Here is a 19985-nt window from a genome sequence, read left to right on the forward strand (position 1 = left end):
TCTCATCATGTGCTCACATGTGTGTTTACTCGTGTGCAGTATATAGAAAACTGGCTGTGAAATTGCTGTTTGAACTGCTGTTATAAGACTAAACACAGAAAGAAAAACAAGAACTTATGGATAAAGGTAAAGTGACTAAAATGAACCCAGAGCTGAAACTGGATTTTTGGATGGTATTATACACCAGAGGATGTTGTGCAAGTCAGTGCTAAAAATGAAGCATGTTGTTGTTTTAACTAAAATACAGCACTGTGACAAAGTATTTAGCCCCTGATTTTTGTATATTTGTCCCACTTAAATGTTTGGGATCATCAAACAAATTTAAATCCAAGTAAATACAGAATGATGATTGCATATATTGAGGGAAAGAAGCCATCCAAACCTACCGGGACCAGTGTAAAAAACCCCCCCAAAAACTGCCCCCTTTTGTTAAATCCCACCCGCCTTTTTTGCATGAGTATACAAAAGTGTGTGCGTGTGTGCACGATTCCCACCTGGTCCATTTAAGAAATCTTTAATCTGGAGGCAGAGCAGAGGGGGAGGAATCCCCGTTTTACTGTCCACCTCTCCTGCTACTGTCTGCAGCCAAAACACATTGTAGTCCAGAGATTCTGGTAGAGTCTTTCCCGGGTCTGAACAAAACGAGGCACATAAAAACTTGAATAGAAAAATAAAAGGTCATACATGTCAACATCAGGAAGTTTCACATTTATTAGTTTGAGTGAATATGACTCATGGGAGGAGATGGAAGTCAATTTGTCCAGGATCTACAGTTTAATAACAAAATTCAAATCCATTTACCCTTTAAAAGTATCCCCAGCCATCCCCAGGAACATATTTATCTCTCTCACCTAGACACTTGTAGTCAGCAGCTACTCCTCTTAAGGACACATCAAACACAGACAGCTCCATCCTCTGTTTGCGGTGGTGACAGCTGAGAAGGGCAGAAGGTTGCATCACCTGTAGGTACAAGAGGGGTTCCAACACCTGGTCACCAGCCCCTCTTCTCCCAGGCTGCCTAACTATGGTTACACCAAGTGCTTGACGGGCTGAGGAGCGTGTCGGAGTAGGCAGGCCATCCAGGGAGAGCAGGCTGCCTCTCAGCAGTGGAGAGGCCGGCTGGGAGGTGTTGCTGTTGAGGATGTCCTCAGCAGTCAAGCCAGCAAGTGAACTCTGGGTAGCTGGAGGCAGATCTGGAGTTGGGGATGCCGAGGCTGAATGTGACTCAGACTGGAGGCTGGTCTCAGGCTGGTTGAGGGCACTCTTTCCAACCTGAATCAGATAAAAAGGAATCTATCTATCTCTATGAAATCACTGGAATTTGAGGATCTTACTTTGGGTCTGTTGACCTTATACATATCAAATTGGGCTGTTTGGTGCTGCTTATAAAAACTTGAACCAAAAAACATAATGTGCACTTTGTGTAGATGTGAGCAAGTTTAATTTATCAGCTCCAAATGCACAACACGGTTATTTGTTTGCTTTTCTATCTCGAGTGGGCTTATGTTGAACTGGTGCCCAGATGTCTTTGAGTTCCACATCTGCTTAGACTGTGGGAATGATTTATCAGCATAAATACACACACAGTATATTAATGTTATTATGTGGATAGATGAGCACTGATGGTCCATGTTGCACTATATTAAATTGAGTATATGAAATTGAATTGTTATCATTTAGACTGTATGAAACTACTTTTATCAGACACACAAAATAATTACAAATTCTATTTTCAATTAGACAACTGTACAAAATCAACCTGCTGTAAAACTCAAACATGATAACTCTTATAATAACATAATAATACTGCATTCTATTGTACATGTTTTCTATTATAATTCTAGACACGTGGATAACAAAGAGATCCAGAAACTGATGCGTGCAAGAGCTTCCATGTGACAAGCTTTTATTATTTACCTTATCTGCAGGCTGCATCTTTTCCGGTGTGCCAGGAGTATCCGACAGAGAGGGAATTGCCTTTGGAGGGCTGGAGCAAGCATAGGTCATCACAGACAGCCTACTAGCGGTGAGAAAGATGTCAAAGGGGATAAAGCTTAGGTTCTTGGTAATGGTGGACTTGTGGGAGGGTCTGGCAATGCAGTGGTGACTGGCCCCGCTTTGTTGCTCTATTTGCACAATACGGATGCGAGCGCTGTCGCTGCCGAAGCCGCTGTCCTGTCCAGTCCCACTGTGCCGCGATGAAGAGTCAGCGCCCGCTACGGGGTCTCGACCACCTCGCGTCTGCTCATGCCGACGCAGCTGTATATAAAAACATTGAAGGGAAAGCCATGTTGACACAGATGCATATGTTCTTGGCAAAAAAAAAAAAGTGCAAAGGTTATTAGCATTAGCAGGACGAGAATAGGAGGGAAAAAGAAAGGAAAAAAAGCTTTTGTGTTTTGTGTTTCTGACCAAAGCACAACAAGGTTTGCAGAAAATTAAGGCGATTAAAAGATTAGTAAAACAGCAGTGCACCATCACTGATGCACTTCCTAAAAAACTGTTGAAAAAGACCAAAATGCTATTTTTCAAAAGTGTAAAATCCATCACTAGAATGAATGCAAACCAACTGAACTGGATAAGCAGAGGAGGATGGATGGATTAATGGATGTACTAGTACCCCCACCCTTGTAAGGGCGGACCTGTTGTTCACTGACATGCAAAGAAAGAAAACCATAAAAGTCTAGGTAATGTATCTTAGCTTTATCATGTTTGCTTTTTGTAAATTGATAACAGCTACCAACAGCTAACGTAAGCAGTATGGCTACTAACCTGTGCAAGCCATGAAATTATAAGGTAAAGAGTGTAAATACACAATAATAATTACCACTTTATGATAAAAAATTATGGTTTAAAAAAGAGAAGTCTGTTTGCAATAAAAGACATGACCTTATCTCAAACCAAAGCAAGCTGGTGTGTTAGCATCACCATGGAGATAAGGGAAGCAAATGACACTGGAGAACATTTGCTGTTTTGTTTTTTTTAATCTATAAATCAGTTTCTTGTGTTGGTCCTGGCTTTATGAGAGAACACAAATCAAATAACTCATTTGATTGAATCCAAATTGACCAAAGAAGGGAAGCATCGTACAGCCACAGAGACATTAAAGGCATGCTCTGGGACTTTTTACTGTGGTCTAAAAATCATTTTGCACTTCTTACAATATTGGAAATGTCTACAAAAAAAGAGCCTCACCCCAGAAAATCAAAATGTTTTGTGTAGTTACTGTGGTATTGTGTATGAAGCAGCTGAGATTTTATGCTTGGCTCCAGCTAACGGATGTCGGGAGGGTTCCAGCCGTTGTGGCAATAAAAAGCTTGCAGTGACAGATGATATAAATCAACGCGAGCACTGTTGCTGGATTTCAAGTGACAATGAAAACAGGCATCTTTATTCTGCTACCAAAGAATGCCATCTTCCAAGGCTACAAAGAAGCTGCCATTAGCTCCCATGGGATAGATATGAGACAAATAACTAAAACTAAATGCTACCTACCAAATCACTTGCTGGACATGTTTCCAGAACTGACATATATAGCTGGAATATCCAAATGATTTGACTTTTTGAAAAAATTCCCAAATGTGTGGAAACATTTCTAGATGCTAAGAAAAACTGTTTGGATCACAACACACAGAAGCACTTTGTTAAAGTGGAGCAGAGGCTGACGTAAGAAAAAAGGAAAAAATGAAAGAATGCAAACAGGTCTCATGTAAGCATATAAGGTGGGTCTGGTGTGTTTGACCACTACTTCACATCAAAAAAATCCCTCCTCTTATACTCTACAGGTTTGTTAGACGCAGCATGAGTAGTCAGTTACTCACCAGTTCCAACACCACAGTTACACCATGACTGAGGCCTATCCCCAGTGTTTCCCATCCATGTAAACAGGAACAACGTCAGTTTCGATTAGCTACTGCTGTCTTTTGAAACATGATGAATTGTAAAACACAGGAGACAGACCCAAGGTGTGTCCCATTCTCTCCCACCCTCATCTGCTCCAGTCTGCACATGGTTGCTATTACAGCATGTACTCTCAGCTGCCCCCTCTCTTTCTCTGCATCACTCCCTTCCACACACTCCAATGAGAATTTTAAATGTATATTATTGCTGTGGCGGAGATAGTGTTTCAAGACCTCCAGGCAAACACTAAACCCACTGGCAGCACATTAGACAGAATACTTGACTTATTAGATATTTCCTATTCTAAACAGTGTCATCAAAGGCTAAGAACAAGAGCCATATAAAACGCAGCAGCATGCCTGCCTGCCTGTTCTGTTCAACTGGGCTCATGTGTGGGGCTTCCATAGGATTGGCCTAGCCAGATCCCCTTCCTTTCTCTGCCATAATGAGGACAGGATGTGTGCATTTCTTTTCTGTAGAAATGTCAGACTTTCCAAGCAATGAGGAGGAGAGAGAAGGCAGAAAGGGCCTGGACTTGTCTCCATGTGTGTTAAGTTAAGCGAGTGAAACTTGCATTGAGGTAAGGAGGTATTTGAAAAGGTATTCAGCAAAGGCAAAACATCCCCTCCGAGGAGCACCCGACATTGGAAGGGACAAATAAGCTGCATAGCAGCTGGGAAAGAGCGAGCCAGCAGAACCTGCCAGACGCTCTTTATGCTTTTCTCCCTTCCCAAACGTAGGCTGTACACATGCATTTACAATTACAGCAAATACCCCATCTTCTCTTTAACCACCACTACTAGCAGAGTGCCCCCTAAGCAAATTTTTGGTCTATATTTAGATGTGCTTACAAGTGGAATAAGGGATGATGGGGAACACAATCAGAGCCACGCAGGAAGAGAGACAATGAAAAAACATGCCAAATGCACAGTGTTCATAAGTTCGTGCATTCAATCAGTGTATTCACAAACATGTACGCATAAACACACATGAAGTCAGTGGCTATTCAATCACTTTAACTTGCTGCTTCTTCTTCTTGCAGCTTAGTTAGATCCCTATTGTACCTACTAACTGGAAAAAAACAGCATGTATACAAAGAAAACATATACCTCTATATGCATTAACTTTATACCAATTTATTCAATTATTGAGGGCAATAAATTTAAAATACAAACATTGACTGTAACTACAGGACCAGTCCCAGCTGGAATCCCCTTTTCCAGCTATTACTTTCTATTATATTATATAATGGCTTCACTGGAAACGCTCTTTCCAGATCCCAATGCAATCTTCCTCTGGACTTAGGTGATCGTGATCATGAACGTGCAACTACGCACACATACACATCCCTCCACACCCGAACCCCCACCAGCCAATCGTGAGGTCATCCCATCAGAGTCTCCAGGCAGAGCATTCTGGAAAATGAAGGATAATCCCCAAAGTGTGAAACCATGAGTCTCCTGAGTGCCAATCATATCACAGTGCATCTGTGTGACTCCTGACCCCATTTCTATCAGTGTAACTCAGAACAGCTTGCTAAAGAAAGGCTAAGACTCGGAAGCAAGTGTCACATCATCCAAATGCCACCCGTTCACAGTGCTGGCTGGCTAGTCAAATATGACAGCATACTTTTTACATTTGAATATCACATATGCAGTTGATGCTTTCCAGATGAATGAAAAGAAAGTTGCCATTCGGGATCAGGGATCAGAGAACATGAAAATCTGGATTTTTAAGATGGTAGGGAAGTCCATGGTAGTCGACAGGAAAGAATAAAATAAATACGATCCAAGTAACAAAGGTGACTATTATTCCTTTCAAGACGGCCCATTTAATAGCCACATATCCAAACTGTAGTCCGACTACATTCAGGTTCTTATAATACAAGGATTCCCAAAAGTTCCCAGACTGAAATGGTGCAACAGGATAAAAACCCACAAAAATAGCACTAAATGAGACTAAAATTCCTTTATCCCCAAGCAATACACTGGCCACGTTTGAAGCAGACTGGATGAATGGTTGATGAGATATGTGTAGAGCACACAGAGAGGCATACAGAGATTTCTTGATTTATTAGTGAAATGCTTCAGCTTGAATTCCTCCAGTGAATGACAGGCTGTTGCAGTAGCCATAGCAGCCAGGTGAGGTCAGCTTAGGGAACTGAGCCACTTTTCATGCATTTTTAGCAGAAAAATGGTTTATCACATTTTTCCCATGTTCTCTTGTAACTCCAGTAGAATTCCCATTGAAAAACACGGGAAGTCATTACTAAATCTTTCTGACAGCACTATTCAGTTCAGCTACTTGCTTGCAAAATGCCTACATTGAAATTAACTTCTGTATCTTGACTACATCAAAGTTTATATGTTAAGCCCCTGCTGTGCTACCCACTTTTGTTTACCAGAAGCATAAAGCTGATAGCAGGCCTCTGTGTTATTGTGCCAATGAAGGAAAACTTCAATGCAGCAATACCTCATCTTAATCAAAATAACAATAATACTTTACCACATGCCATTAGAAACCACAACTCACTTGCTTATTTTCTTGAGGAAAACAGAGGAGGGAAGACATTTATAATATGAAGTCACTGCTTTGTACGCCATAATGCAGAACAAGAAAGGGCATCAAAGGCAGTCATTTAGCACACTAAACTTTGTTTCAATAACAAAGGCAACCTGCTATGCACTTTAACTGAACCACAACAAAGAGGTAAAGGAAGGTCGTGACCCCAGAGCTCGCAAATGGATGCCGAGTGCTTCGGCGTGACTGTCGACTGTACTTTAAACAGTGTACTCCAAAGCTCAGGGCGCCAAGTGGGGCCATTTTAACAAGCTCCCTCCACCCAGTAATGCTGGTGGGTGGGTTTACTCCGCCAGGGTTTAGCAACATGTTTCTCAAAGGAACACGAGAGACAATATCCGAACCATTTTGTTTTTTCCTTCCACGCTCCAGGTCCCCAGATATCTCTCCTTACTCCATTTCTCCATCTATTGGTGTGGACCAAAGGAATAACAATGTGGGAATATTTTGCTTACCATGTCAGAGAATCTCTCGCTCCTTTGATGCCACGTGACTCACAGGGGGAAAGCAAACACTGCGGTGACAGTAATAATTTATGCATGTTGACATTCCTAAAGCACTGGGTCAGTTGGAACACTTTTCATCCGGAAAGACCGACTGGGGCAGAAGCGAGGAGATGGCTGGTCTAAACAGAGGAGCATGAGAGAGGGGCTTGTGAAACACCTAACTGAAAAAACAAAGGAAAGATGAACCGACAAGAACATGAATACAGAGATGATGTTCTTTGGTTTCCAGCTGCCCTATAGTTTGGAAAAGCTCTGGCCCAGAAACAAAGATGCGAAATGATAAAGGCGGGAGAATGGAAAGAACAACTGTAAAGAGAGCGAGTTAATGTAGTCCATCTGGGGAACTACAGTTTGCTTCTCAACAAAGACCTGGCTCTGGAAGATGTGGCGACCAAAGCCTCTGTTTTATAATTGAACTTCAAAAACGTTTTTCTCTCATGCCTGCTCACGACATTAGCTTGCTTACAAATATTTTGCTACAAATAGAATGCAGATTGCCATTGCTTAGTACATCAGAGCAGCATCCAGAGCGCTGACATTACGCAGGCTACAGTAGTGTGCTCAACACGTTGAGTTTAAGCCCGAGGCCTTCCCAGTGTGACTCCAGGCCCTTGGAGAAGCTCGCCAAACCCACCATGCCCCGCTCCAAATCTCTGGCAATCAAGAATGATTTAAAAAGTTTGACAGATACCACCCTTAAAGCTCAACAGGAGATGTATTGCTTCAGTCACCCCCGTCAGATCCACCATCTAAACCCAAATCCTCACAATTATGTCGCACCAATCAAATCTACTGCTTAGGTTAGGGGTGACTGTGAGGACGTGCAGGAATTACCCCATATCGCAACAATAGCACAAGCTCTTTATATAATCAGGATGCAATGCAGTTGCCTAACTCGCCGAAGGAAGCGTTCAAAAGACGGCACAAGACAATTTCTAGATTAACACCACAAGTGTGTTAGTGAAAACAAACAAAGGAGGGAAAGCGGCCCGACCGTCATGATGCAAGTATTCAGAAATGATACACAGACTCTCTCTGCTCATCCGACATAATCTCTTGGCTGCAATCAGACACTGCTGAACAGACTTTATCACCAAATGCTTCCATCATTAATAATGAACATGATACAAGATAAACTAAATAAGCAGAGTTACAAAAGTGAAATTTTAAAGCTAAATGGAGGACTTGGCAGCTCGAACACCGCTGATAAATGTCGCCTGATGGCCTTTATGCACTTAATATGAAAACATACCGACTCCCGTCCGATATACCTAAACAACTGCACCCAGGCTCGTAACATTTTACAGGGTACCTGTTTACAATAACTTGAAGGCCAGATGAGGGGGAAAAAACCATGATGAGAAGTCACAGTGAGACAGAAGCACCCTGGGGTCTGTCTTTTCTCTGAGCCGCTATGATCCTAGCCCCCACAGCAGCAGAATATTCATCAGACGTACTTTTCTTCTGTTTTTCCACAGGGATGGAGCAGAGCACAACTGGCTCTCGTTAGCCCTCACCATCCCTGTTTATTTTTGAGATCTGTGTGGGAGCAATTTTCTAATCTAAAATACAGGCTCCAGTATATACCAAAAGTCCCTGAGTGAGGTGAGATTAACGGTGGTCAAAGTTGTTTCTGAAAGTGGGCATAAAAGTCCCTTTCGCTGAGCTACTGTGAGACATCTCGGAGCTTGACTTTAGATGTTAGACCAGTGGTGTCTCTGTGAAGACACTGGCAGCGATTTTGCGTTCTTGACACATCTCATCGCTTGTTACATTTTCACTGGCAAAGCAAAGTGTGACACGCACCGTCGCTCATGGTCTCACAATAAAGAATAAAGCAGCAAAGTACCTTAAGATTTCTCATCCGAGGTTTTGGCCATACATCATTAGCTTTGGCGCTATGTTTTCAACAAACAAACAACAAAAGAAACCTCAAACTGCATTGTCTTCAGCATGACCTTGGCGGTTCAAGAAAGCAAATGTCTAAGAGACTTCAAAAAGCTGCAGAAATGCCTTTCATTAAGTCGTGGAGTGTTCTTCTGAAACTTGTGCTGCCTGCCAGCCATCTCTGTATTCTCTGCTATAGTTACAAGTTTGTGAGCAGAGAGTAACAGCAGGGGAAAACAACAGAGTCCTGAGGTGATGTGAGGCTGTTTGGAGCAGGACAGGGTGGGAGGTGTAGGAGGCAGATGCTCACCAGGTGGTCTTATACAAGATTGGGAGCGATGCTGCTGTGATCAGCTCACGCTCCAGGAAGCCCGCACATACACGCTCACAATTTCGAAAAGAGACACAGTAAGAGCGCACCGCTTCATAAGTGAGGAGACACACACAAATATGCACTTAAGACTGCACTGAAAACTCAAAAGTGGCATGAAGACAAAAACAATCCTGGCTCTCTGTCTATTTACAGCAGGAGGATTGAAGTAATCTTCCTGTAATTTGTGCCTGGATTAGCTACGAGGGTCGAGTGAGACAAAAGCTCTCGGGTTCTGCATGTTAGGCTCTCAAAGGAGAATTATGTAAGACCCCCTATCCCCTGACTTGGCTGACCAAGAAGGACCCTGATAATGGAAACATACTGTAGAGGACAAGGCTAAACTAACAAAAAAAATGATCTGCAGACAGAAAAATGAACATGAACGTAGCTCAAAGGCTCATTTTAGGAGAACAAACAATTTCACATGTTCAAAGTAATGATAAACTGACTGCATGGATGGCTGGGGGGATTCAGAAGCAGCTTACATGGAAGGAAACACCTGTGTGAGGGGGCATCTGGTGATTCATTTTTGACATGTACACTGGAGCTCATCCAAGAAGACAAACTGAAGCAGGTGAAGTACAAAATCAAGCCCACGTCCTGATTATTTAAACCATCTGAGCTACGTTTTTCAGTTGTGTCTCCGGTGACTACATGGAACTTACCCGTGCATATCTGTCATTACCTTGACTTCATGTGGGTTTTACACGCTGCTATCAGGTTTCAGTTCCAGTCGCAAACTTAAACATATTCAGTTCACAAATGTACTGATAGATAACAGTTCTTGTATACATGGAATAATGCTCGGTTCCTCCATCACTAACATTAAGAACACATGTGGCACAATAACTCACGCCATAATGCAGTACACATTACAACTACTCTCGTCGCTGAATGACCTCTTGTGAATCTTTCAATTAACCGAATTAAGGATGTCGCATTTTGTTTTAGCAGAACTCAATGCTTCTGCAGACCATAACGCAAAAAGACAAGAAAGAAAAAGGAGAATAACAAAGACACTACACACTCACACTTTTATTGCAATGTTCGAGTTACTTAATCTTCCCCATCACCTGTTTTTCTAGGTGGAATCTTGCTTTTACAGGTGGATGGAAGAAAAAATACCCCCACAACTATTTCCTCTTTTCACTTCACTGGACAAAAATTCTGTGTTTTTACACTGAACAAAATCTACCATAGTGTCTGCTAGCTGGCCTGCACATTGCTTTTACTAGTCCCCTGGGTTTATGACCCTGTTTCCCTTGCAGGCAGAGAGAGAGGGCACTCCTGCTCACCTGAGTTGTCACTCGATCTCTGGGTTCACGGCGGGGGCCTCCTGCCTTTCCTCAAAGGCACCATTTGTTTCCCTGCTCTAACAGAATTCCGAGCTTTGTGATTTTATCTGGAGTTTTCACGCCAATTTTGCCAAAACCGATTGAGGAGAGAGCAAATTCAGCTGCTACTGATCTCAAATAGATTGAGTTTCCAAGGGGCCAATTTAAGAATGTGCCACGGTTATGCTCTGAGAAGAAGGTTGGTTGGAGTGCAGAGGCTGAACAGGGAAGGTGAGCTGTTATGACTGGCTGTCAATTAGCAGTTGATTCACACAGAAGGGTCAGTTAGACACAGGGAAAAAAAGAAAAAGATATGGTTTCATAACAAAAGAAGGGCAGCAAGATGAACATTGGCTATGAAAATATGTATGTTTAAGATAAGCTGAGACGACACTTACTTTACAGATCTAAGGCAGCCAAAATGGAAAAGGAGACAGCTGCACAAGGAGCTTTATTTATTATTCCTCTCAGCAGCAACCGGGCGAATGAAAATAGTGCTAAGCAGGATGGGAAAAGGTCAGGGTGAAAGGAATCTGGCCCTCAGAGAGGGTTAATAGCCAGGTTGACTGGTTAAGAGCTGACCTCTCAGGAACATCAGCTCCCAGCTTTACAGACAAATTCTTTGGACGGAGACAGGAATCAAAGCAAACACCACATTCAGACGCTGTACTCATCTTTGAACATTTCTTCCTTACTCTCTTCCTTCTTCTCTCATTTGGCAAACCTCTCTCAAGCTGTCTCCACTGTCTGCTCTGTTACTTTTCCATGCTTTAGATTTTTACCCTCATTTCATGTCTCCTTATTTCTGTTGGCCAGCAGAGCACTGAAAAGATCCTCTGACACCTTACTGTCCTGGAAAGATCAGAGGTCAAGAAAGATAATCGAGTTCTCAAAGCTCAACAGCTACAAGACAATATGAAACACTCATCACAAAGAGGAGTGGCTTGGGAAACGGTTTACTTTAAACATATACAGACGAGGATTCGGCCGCAGGTCGCTCGCTGAGCCAAGCTTGTCAACAGCACCGTGGCTAAGATAAGCTGTCCTACGTGCTTTTGACATCCAGCTAACACTCCTACGTGAAAGAGAGCTATATACAGGCCATCAAGCTTCCACGCTCCCACAGTAACATTTAGCAGTATTTGGTAAGAGTGAGTTACTTTTATTTGGTTATTATACTTAAAATTATGCAAAATTCTCAAGATATTTGAAAGGATGACCTGTCACAGAACTGTATTCTGTTTGCTCATGTAATCCCAGACTAATGGGAGCTCTGAGGAGGCCCCATCACGAAACAGTATGGCACATCAGTATACATGACACTATGACATTTTATTTTAAACCATAAAACACACTAAACTCGTTTTTTTTTATAAGGGACAGTTTTTAAATCTAGTAAGTGTAGTTGAGTGTGGCTGTGTGGACAATTATTTCAGGAAAAAAAAGCCACTATGCCTCCTTAAGGGTAGACATTTAAGACTAAACAGATGTAACAGCACAGTATTATTGTCTCCAGAGGAGGAACCCTGCCCAATAGCAGCCATTTAGTCCAGTAACTAGCTAGCTATGGAAGAGCCAACACTCTTCCAGCAAGCAGACGTGCCAGTTCCACGATGGAGAAAAGATTGAATGGGATAGACAGTGTGGGAAAGAAAGTTGGACAAGGTAAACAGAGAGAAGGCAATAATGGGTGACTGGGAACTTGATGTATTTTCTAGGATTTATACTTCAGACAGTCCAACCTGATAACATCTTGTAAACCTGTATACAACCCTTTACATGTTTGTGTGTGCACTGGCATCAGTGGGGATATATGTGTGTTTGTTTGTGTGTGTGTGTGTGTGTGTGTGTGTGTACATGAGTGTTGGAGGAAGTCTAAATCCCCGTTTCCCATGCGTGTAATCATCCCAGGATGAGGTGGAAGATGAAGCCGACCGGGACTTCCCCTGCACCAGAGGGTATTTTCCTCTAACACTGTGGTACGAGCACATGGCTGACCCGGGCTGCCTCTGTATGTGCTTTTTTTACTATGTGTGTCTGTGTGTGTGTGAAAGAGAGTGATAAAAATAAAAAAGTATTATTATCACTGCTAAAATAATATGTTTGCTTATTACTGTAGCAAGCGTATAAAAGGCACACAGTAAAATCAGAAAATGATACAGAATAACTGAAAGACTGTCAGGAACAAACTTGCACACTTTCACACACTGTCATCTAAATCTTTTACTCTGTCTTCTAGAGAACAAATAACGTCATAGCAGAGCTGACACACACACACACACACACACACACACACACACACACACACACACACACACACACACACACACACACACACACACACACACACACACGGGTCAGCTGTTCAGTCATAAAGAACCATTAAGAGTCCTGGCTCCCAAATAAAAGCAGAATACAGTTACCATGTTGAGAATGTGGAAACAATGTGTATGACAGAGTGTGTGTGTGTGTGTGTGTGTGTGTGTGTGTGTGTGTGTGTGTGTGTGTGTGCGTGGTATGGGTCTGCATTTCTGTGTTGCTTGGTGACACAGCTGATGACATAGCAGTGAGATAAGTACCACAAACTGCTCCATCATCTATTCATAGCTCCCTGGCTGAGGGTCCTCCTGCTGCTTAAACTGAACTCAGCCTCACTTTATCATCATTAACATCGAGCACAAAAAATGATGGATCATAATGCTGCAATAAACATCCCTACGATGAAGTGATTCAAGGAGCAACACATCTGCTTATCTAGTGCTTAGAAATCAGCTGTTCGGTCATAAAGAAGCACATGTTTTGCATCTCAATCATTTTAAGTGGAAACTGGTAACTGTCGATAAAGCACAATAAGAGGGTATGAAAGAGATTATGAGAAAATAAAAATCTAACATCTGTATGTATGCATGGAAAGGCCATTACAATGTGTATGTGTGGACAGACTCCTTTGAACACAGCACAGTGTCTAGAAATGACTGAAATCACACACAACACTTGAACGCGCTGCCTGAACGAGTGTCTTGCCTCACCACTGCCAGGGAACCCAAAAGCCCCTACAAAACAAATTCATTAACCAAGACAATAAAACACAGCTGTGAGGGGCAATGGAACCGTTTGAAATGAGTGCCTGGGATTGTGGAGAATCTGTTCAAGACAAACAGCATGCTAAGAAAAAAGAAAAAAAAATCAGAGGAAAGGATTTGGAAATAAGAGAGAGTGAGTAAAGAGCAGTGTTTAATTTAAACTCTAGCTGGGGACAGTGCTGACTGTGAGAACGGAGATGGTTTGTTGGAGCACAACAAAAACAACTCCCCTGTACCAGATGCTTGAGTTCTGGGACCTGGTTTTAATTTAATCTTTTGAACAGGTTGTATAAAATAAGAACAAACAAAAAATGCCAAATTCTATAAATATCATTACTGAAGCTGGGATTGAATTAAAAAAAGACATTCCAAATCCAGTTTCTAATACTGTGGAAATTACAAATGGAAAGACATCTGAACTTTATTACATGAAACCTGAAGATTGTTGACTCTACCTGTTCTTAACCCACACTCTGAACACTGTCAGGGTATGTACTTCTGATATTCTATGATGACAGTGGGTGAAATGTGTTAGCAGGGGGTGGGAGTGGGGCCTAAATGCCTTAGTTCAAAACACCACTAGAGGGCTCTGCAGCTTGTGAAATGGGTTTTTGTAGATCCGTACACACCAGACCTGATCATGTCTAAGTCATACTAACCTCCCTGTTGAAGGGCCAAGCAGCCGGACAGACTCAGCTGCCAAAAGACTTACGACACTGAGATAGATGGAGGTACAAATAGTTTTACAGAATGTCCAAAAAAGTCAAAGCCAGACCACATTTATTCAGTATAACCTCCGAGCTCTGCAGCTGCACAGAGGTGAAGACACACTGACTGAGCTCACTGTTAATGATACTGTTATGCTGTGTAATGTCACTGCTATAAAACAGTAAGGCACACTGTATCATGCATATGACATAAATAAGGTAAAAGCAGAAAAGTCATAATAGCCTCCCCTTGTTAATAACTGTGACCAAAAGAATTTAAAAATGCATGTGTGGAAATACATGAAAAAAACATGAAAGCTGAACCATCACAAATACATCTAACTTCTCAAAAAGCAGTGATTGATATTACATCATTCTGGACCTTGTGGGTAATTTCTACTTCACCTAATCCAGATGAAAAAAGAGAAGTAATAAAAACAGTCGGATGCATATTTTTGCACAAAAAATTGACAGCTCCTAAACTTGTATAAACTAGGAAAAAGCCTGGGGGTAAAAACATAAACACAGCGGCTACTGTCACAGTGTCCTTAATATTATTTGGAATCTCATCTCCTCCAGCTGGAGAAGCTCAACAAGAAAACCAAATTCACAGAGGAATGTTTCGGGTGCATGTCAGGACTGCACTGTGAGCCAAGGTGTTGCAAAGCTGAGCAAAACTGATGCTACATCATACATTACGTTGCATTACATTTCATTGCTTTTAGAGATTAATGGAAAAAATAAACCGTGATCAATCCAATTTAAATCACCCTTCTTGAAGGGTGAACCCTAACAATTTTTTTTTTTTGGGGGGGTGGATAACATATTGCAGTTTTCAAACAGTTGCCAATAGTCCTCCCAGAATAGCTGCTTAAATTTCTCATCCTGCCTTGAACCTGGATGAACCCTCTGTAGCCGTTAGCTGCCCCTCAACAGAATCAAGCCATGAATCATTACAAGTCAAGGGTGAGGGCTCAGAGATCACCCAAATCAAGACCAGATGCACAGCAGGCACCTCCCATGGTCTTACCGTGCAAGTAACAAATGAAGAACAAAAAAGAAATAAGGAAACTTCACACTGCGCCTTTCTCTTATCCATTTCTACACGGTTGTATTAGTCCAAGTTGTCCTAATCCATTTTAGATTGTACAGTGATTACATGATTACAAAGTTTAACTTGTTACTTTGCCTGAGAAAGCCTACTTCAGGTTACAGAGGCCTTTATCTGCGTCATCTGACGCAGTCATTGCACTTAAGCACACATCGTCCCATAAAGAATGTTAAGAGGAGATAACAGTAAAATCACTATCAACTCACTTCACTTCATCCCATTACCCCCGTTCTTCTTTCCCCTGTCCCCTTCCCTCATCTACAACTCCCATCCTCACCACAGCTGGTAAATATTTTTATATTGTGTTCCATTAGAAAGCTTCATTAAGCGGTCAGACGGGGCAAATGGCGCCTGGGAGCTCCCTGTCCTGTAAACAATAGGAAGGGCCCTGAAAGCTGCAGCTGAGCAGAGCGCAGTAAACTAAGCCCACATTAGAGAACAGCCTTGCTCTGAGTGAGTAAATATTTAAATGTGTTGGATTCACCCAAAATAGTCACGGCTAATAGTTAAGAGCACAGTATTGGGAAATAATAATGATAGATTTTTGAGCAAACAAGCATTGCGCTGCTCAATGATTAGTAATTGGCTTCATGTGAACTTGTGGCAGACTAGTGGGTAAAAATTAATAAGCCATAATTGTATCAACAAAGTGATCTTTTGGCAGATGTACAGTATCCAGCTAATGTCAGCACAGCACATATCTACAGGAAAAGTTCCTGAAATAAAAAGAGTTGTTAGTCACACATGACTTCAGGTTTGTTACACCGAAGAAACAAAGCTTTAGTATTACAGAAACCATAGTTAAACTACTCAAATAACCTTACTCCAGCTAAAATGTCCATACTATGTATGTATGTAGCTTTGTTTGTCAGTATGTAAGTGCCCATATGGACCAAGACGTTTGTGTTGTGCATGAATGTGTGAGTCAAAATTCCACCTGATGTCACTGTGACCTGTGTTGCATATGTTTATGTGAGCACTAGTTGGTGTGATTTCACCCACAGTCTACAGGACCAAAGGAGCCAGGCCAGGATCAGGAGCCCAACCAAGTGCATGCTCATTCTTTAATATTCATGGGTATGAGGGATCACTGCAAATCTGTCCTCCAGTGCTGACATGTGCTGTCCTCAGACATCTCGGGGAGAGGATTCAGTGCAAACCACCTGAAGCCACTCACTAGATTTGACTCCTCTAAGTTAAATTGAAACCAAAATGGAGGAGATCCAGAATCGCAAGCAGTGTGAGATTATGCTTACAGACACAGGACTTTCAGGTAGACAGAAGCACTGAGAACTGTGTATTGCTGCACAGGCTGACTGTTTAAACATCTTTAAGTTTAAACAGGGGGTGGTTTTGATTTTGTATGTAGTGCTGGAACGTCACTATAATGTACCTCAAAGCCTTTCTCTGGAGCATCCATCCCCACCATGTTGTCTCTGAGAAGCTGATGAAGGAGGTGGACCTGAGCAATACTGAGGTAGAAATCCAGACTGCTAGTCACATTAACCTCCAGAGAGTGGCCACACACCACCACCTCCTAGAGAAAAAAGGGAGTTAAAAAAAAAAAGGGGGGGGGGGGGGGACAAAATGAACAGAAGAAGTAGGAGGAGAGAACAGGAAATGCATTGAAAACATCTTTTGTAACTTGTATACGCTTCTATTTACTTTCCATCTCCTCACTATCTTTGTATCTTTACTTAAGTCTGTCTCTTCTTCCGCTCTTCCCTCTGTGCTCTCTGGGGTCCCACCCACAGCCAGCAGTTCAAAACTCAGGCTGGAGGTTACATCTAAAAGGATATTACTCACCAACACTGTGGACTGAACCACACACACGCACACATGGCAGACCTAGCGCAATAACCCACAAAGGGTATTGCCACTGTTTTTTAATTTTATTTTGTCAATTCTGAGCTTTAAATTAAAGTCACTACTGTCTTTTTTCTCATTTAGATTTATAGTAACATAAGAAGTGCATTAACATTATAAATATTAGTAGTTCTGTTAGCGGTCAAAGTGACTGGTCGAACATGTTAAGGTTACAATAACAGTTACAGAATAGCCTGGCGAGGAACCACATACTGCTATAATACATTCAATACATTAATGATTCATTAGCAATAGCTTTTACATTTGTGTGGGAACCATGCATAAATCTGCTAACAGTAGTTAGCGGTTAGACAAAATGAATATGATTTTTATTATAGAAATTGTTCTACACGACTTAGTTCAAAGTTGTGTTTTGTTGTTCCTGGCTCTGAGTTTCCATATCTGAGGGAGTTACACAAATCACATTGAGAGAGAGAGAGAGTGTGTGTGTGTGTGTGTGTGTGTGTGTGTGTGTGTGTGTGTGTGTGTGTGTGTGTGTGTGTGTGTGTGTGTGTGTGTGTCTAAGCACAAACTATGGATTAGCTGTTATGCATTGTCAAGGGGCACGTTAGCGTGGTCGGATGAGGCATCAAAGAGGCAGGAAGTCTCAGAGAGCGGTGCCAGAAAACATCAGCTGTATAAGCAGAAAGGTTTGAACTCTCGGGGTCAAAAACCTCCCATTACATGGTGGACGGCCGATTCCTAATGAGTAAGTTACTGTACGTTAGGAGGAAAATGTAAATACTTTTGACATCTCACATAATCAATGTCTATTTTCATATGAGCAACGGATTGTGAGAGTAATGGCTGCAGTCGTAGTTGTAACAGGTCGCGGTCAAAGGGCACAAGAAGAATCTTTGTCTATTCTCAGACTTAAACTTTGACGTTTCGATATAATTTTCCCTAGTTCCGGGGGATTTTAACTTTTCTACAGTGCAGAGACATTTTCATTCAGAAAATCTGAATACTCTCTACAGAAATAATTCATGCGCAGTATTTCATGTAGCGCTGAGTGGATGCTCACCTCTGTCTGTCCACTGTCAGGGGACAGGTTCTTGCTGAAGATGATAGCTGGAGCAGCAGTGACCCGGACAGAGAAGTCAGTCAGGATCGGCGTGAGGATGGCCCGGCGCTCCTGGTGTCTCCGGATGCTGTACAGAGATTAGACACCTCATCAACTACTATTTTGCTACTGTTGTTCTCAACCATGAAAAATGTATTCAAGCTTTTGTATACCTTATAGAAACCTAAAGGACTTTTTATCTTCACTAAAACTCCCCTCCTTTTGTTTACTAATATCTTTTCATGGTTAGTACTTAAAAAATCTTTGTGAGACCGTCCCATCTGCCTGGGGATGGCACGTCAACACCACACAGTTGAAACCACAAAAAGTCTTCACAACAGAGTTTTATTGTCGTGCTAACAGGCAAACATGCATTTCAAGGCTGTTCTAGGTTTTAAGATTCAAAGCATTAGAGGAAAAGCTAAACTTGACAACAGAGACTTCAAAATTGATCTTCCCCTCGTATAAACGATCTGTAAGGTTTTTGCCATCACTGAGATTTTTTACATTTCTTCTTTTACGCATTTTAGTTGCAAGCTTGAACAGAGACTGAGTGAGACAAGTCTCATTTGGGAACAGCTCTTAATTGTATACACACGAACGAGCTGAAACCTTCTCATATCAACTCTCCATTTCACTAATGTTCATTCCCACAATCAAGTCATATTTGTGGGAACATTTGTTAGCAGTAAAACAAATATACAAGTGGGCTTTATAAGGTGGTGTTAATTGCCACATCTGCTGCTATTAAAACAATCAAGCAGTACAGCTTCCAATATTTATAGTTGGCTGGGATTATAAAAGGCCCAGTTTCTAGGTGGCCTTGAGTACAGTTCTTAACCAGAAACAATATCATATTCACTTCTGCTACACAAATGTGCATTACCAGTGCCCTTAAGGGATTATTTTCTGACACATTTCTTTGAGTGGGGAGTTCGAGGGAGGACTAATTCAGAGGTGAAATGATCTGTGAGGCCAATTGGTGTTGGCTAATCTCCCTTCAGACGGGGATTGAAACAATGAGTGTCTCGTTGCAGGGGACAGGTGCTATCATTCACCAGCAAGGCTAGGAGCCCCGAAGCTCAGTTTACCAGTATTATGGAAGTCTCTGAGTGGGCTGGAGAATCCTGTGGTTCTGTGTATGTGCGCGTGCCTTTCAATGGGGTCATTACAAAAACAAAATATGGAAAGATTGACTTTTGTTTCATTCAGTGGGACGCAGAATAATCAGTAAATTGGAATATCAGTGGCATGAACAAAAGGGAAGCCTGCACTGGGCGACTGATAGGAGGGGCGATGGGAAGAGTTCGCAGCTCTGTGACACAAGGTCTTTCCTAGCCAGCAACTACAAACTGTGATGAGGACAGATCCTGTCAGTGGATCCACAGTGCTGGAATTTCCTCACAAAACCTCAGGAAGCAAACTGAGGCCACTGCAGATCAGCCGCTACTGGAATTAAATCCAAAAAGCAGCAGAATCAACATACCGTGAGTCTAAGGCTGGGGGGAGAGAGAGGGTATCAATGTAAAGGAAAAGGAAAAGGTGTGAACTTTAGAAGTGGTGTGTGTCAAAACT

General features: G+C 42.0%; 1 protein-coding gene across 3 annotated transcripts in view; it reads right to left on the minus strand.

The window, feature by feature from the left end:
• vps13b (vacuolar protein sorting 13 homolog B) overlaps positions 1-19985 on the minus strand; it is a 302372-nt gene that overhangs the window by 85066 nt on the left and 197321 nt on the right. For all 3 annotated transcript variants that reach the window (XM_085422124.1, XM_085422126.1, XM_085422125.1), the window contains exons 33-37: positions 18372-18498; positions 16875-17018; positions 1918-2259; positions 852-1272; positions 495-632 (exon numbers count right to left, since the gene is read on the minus strand). In XM_085422124.1, coding sequence (XP_085278250.1) covers positions 495-632; positions 852-1272; positions 1918-2259; positions 16875-17018; positions 18372-18498 — 1172 coding nt within the window. The remainder of the gene's footprint in view (positions 1-494; positions 633-851; positions 1273-1917; positions 2260-16874; positions 17019-18371; positions 18499-19985) is intronic.

This window comes from Rhamphochromis longiceps, linkage group LG11 (genome assembly GCF_057381845.1).
Source record: "Rhamphochromis longiceps isolate RC_006_pf linkage group LG11, R_longiceps_female_GT1.1, whole genome shotgun sequence".
In the NCBI taxonomy this organism is placed as follows: Eukaryota; Metazoa; Chordata; class Actinopteri; order Cichliformes; family Cichlidae; genus Rhamphochromis; species Rhamphochromis longiceps.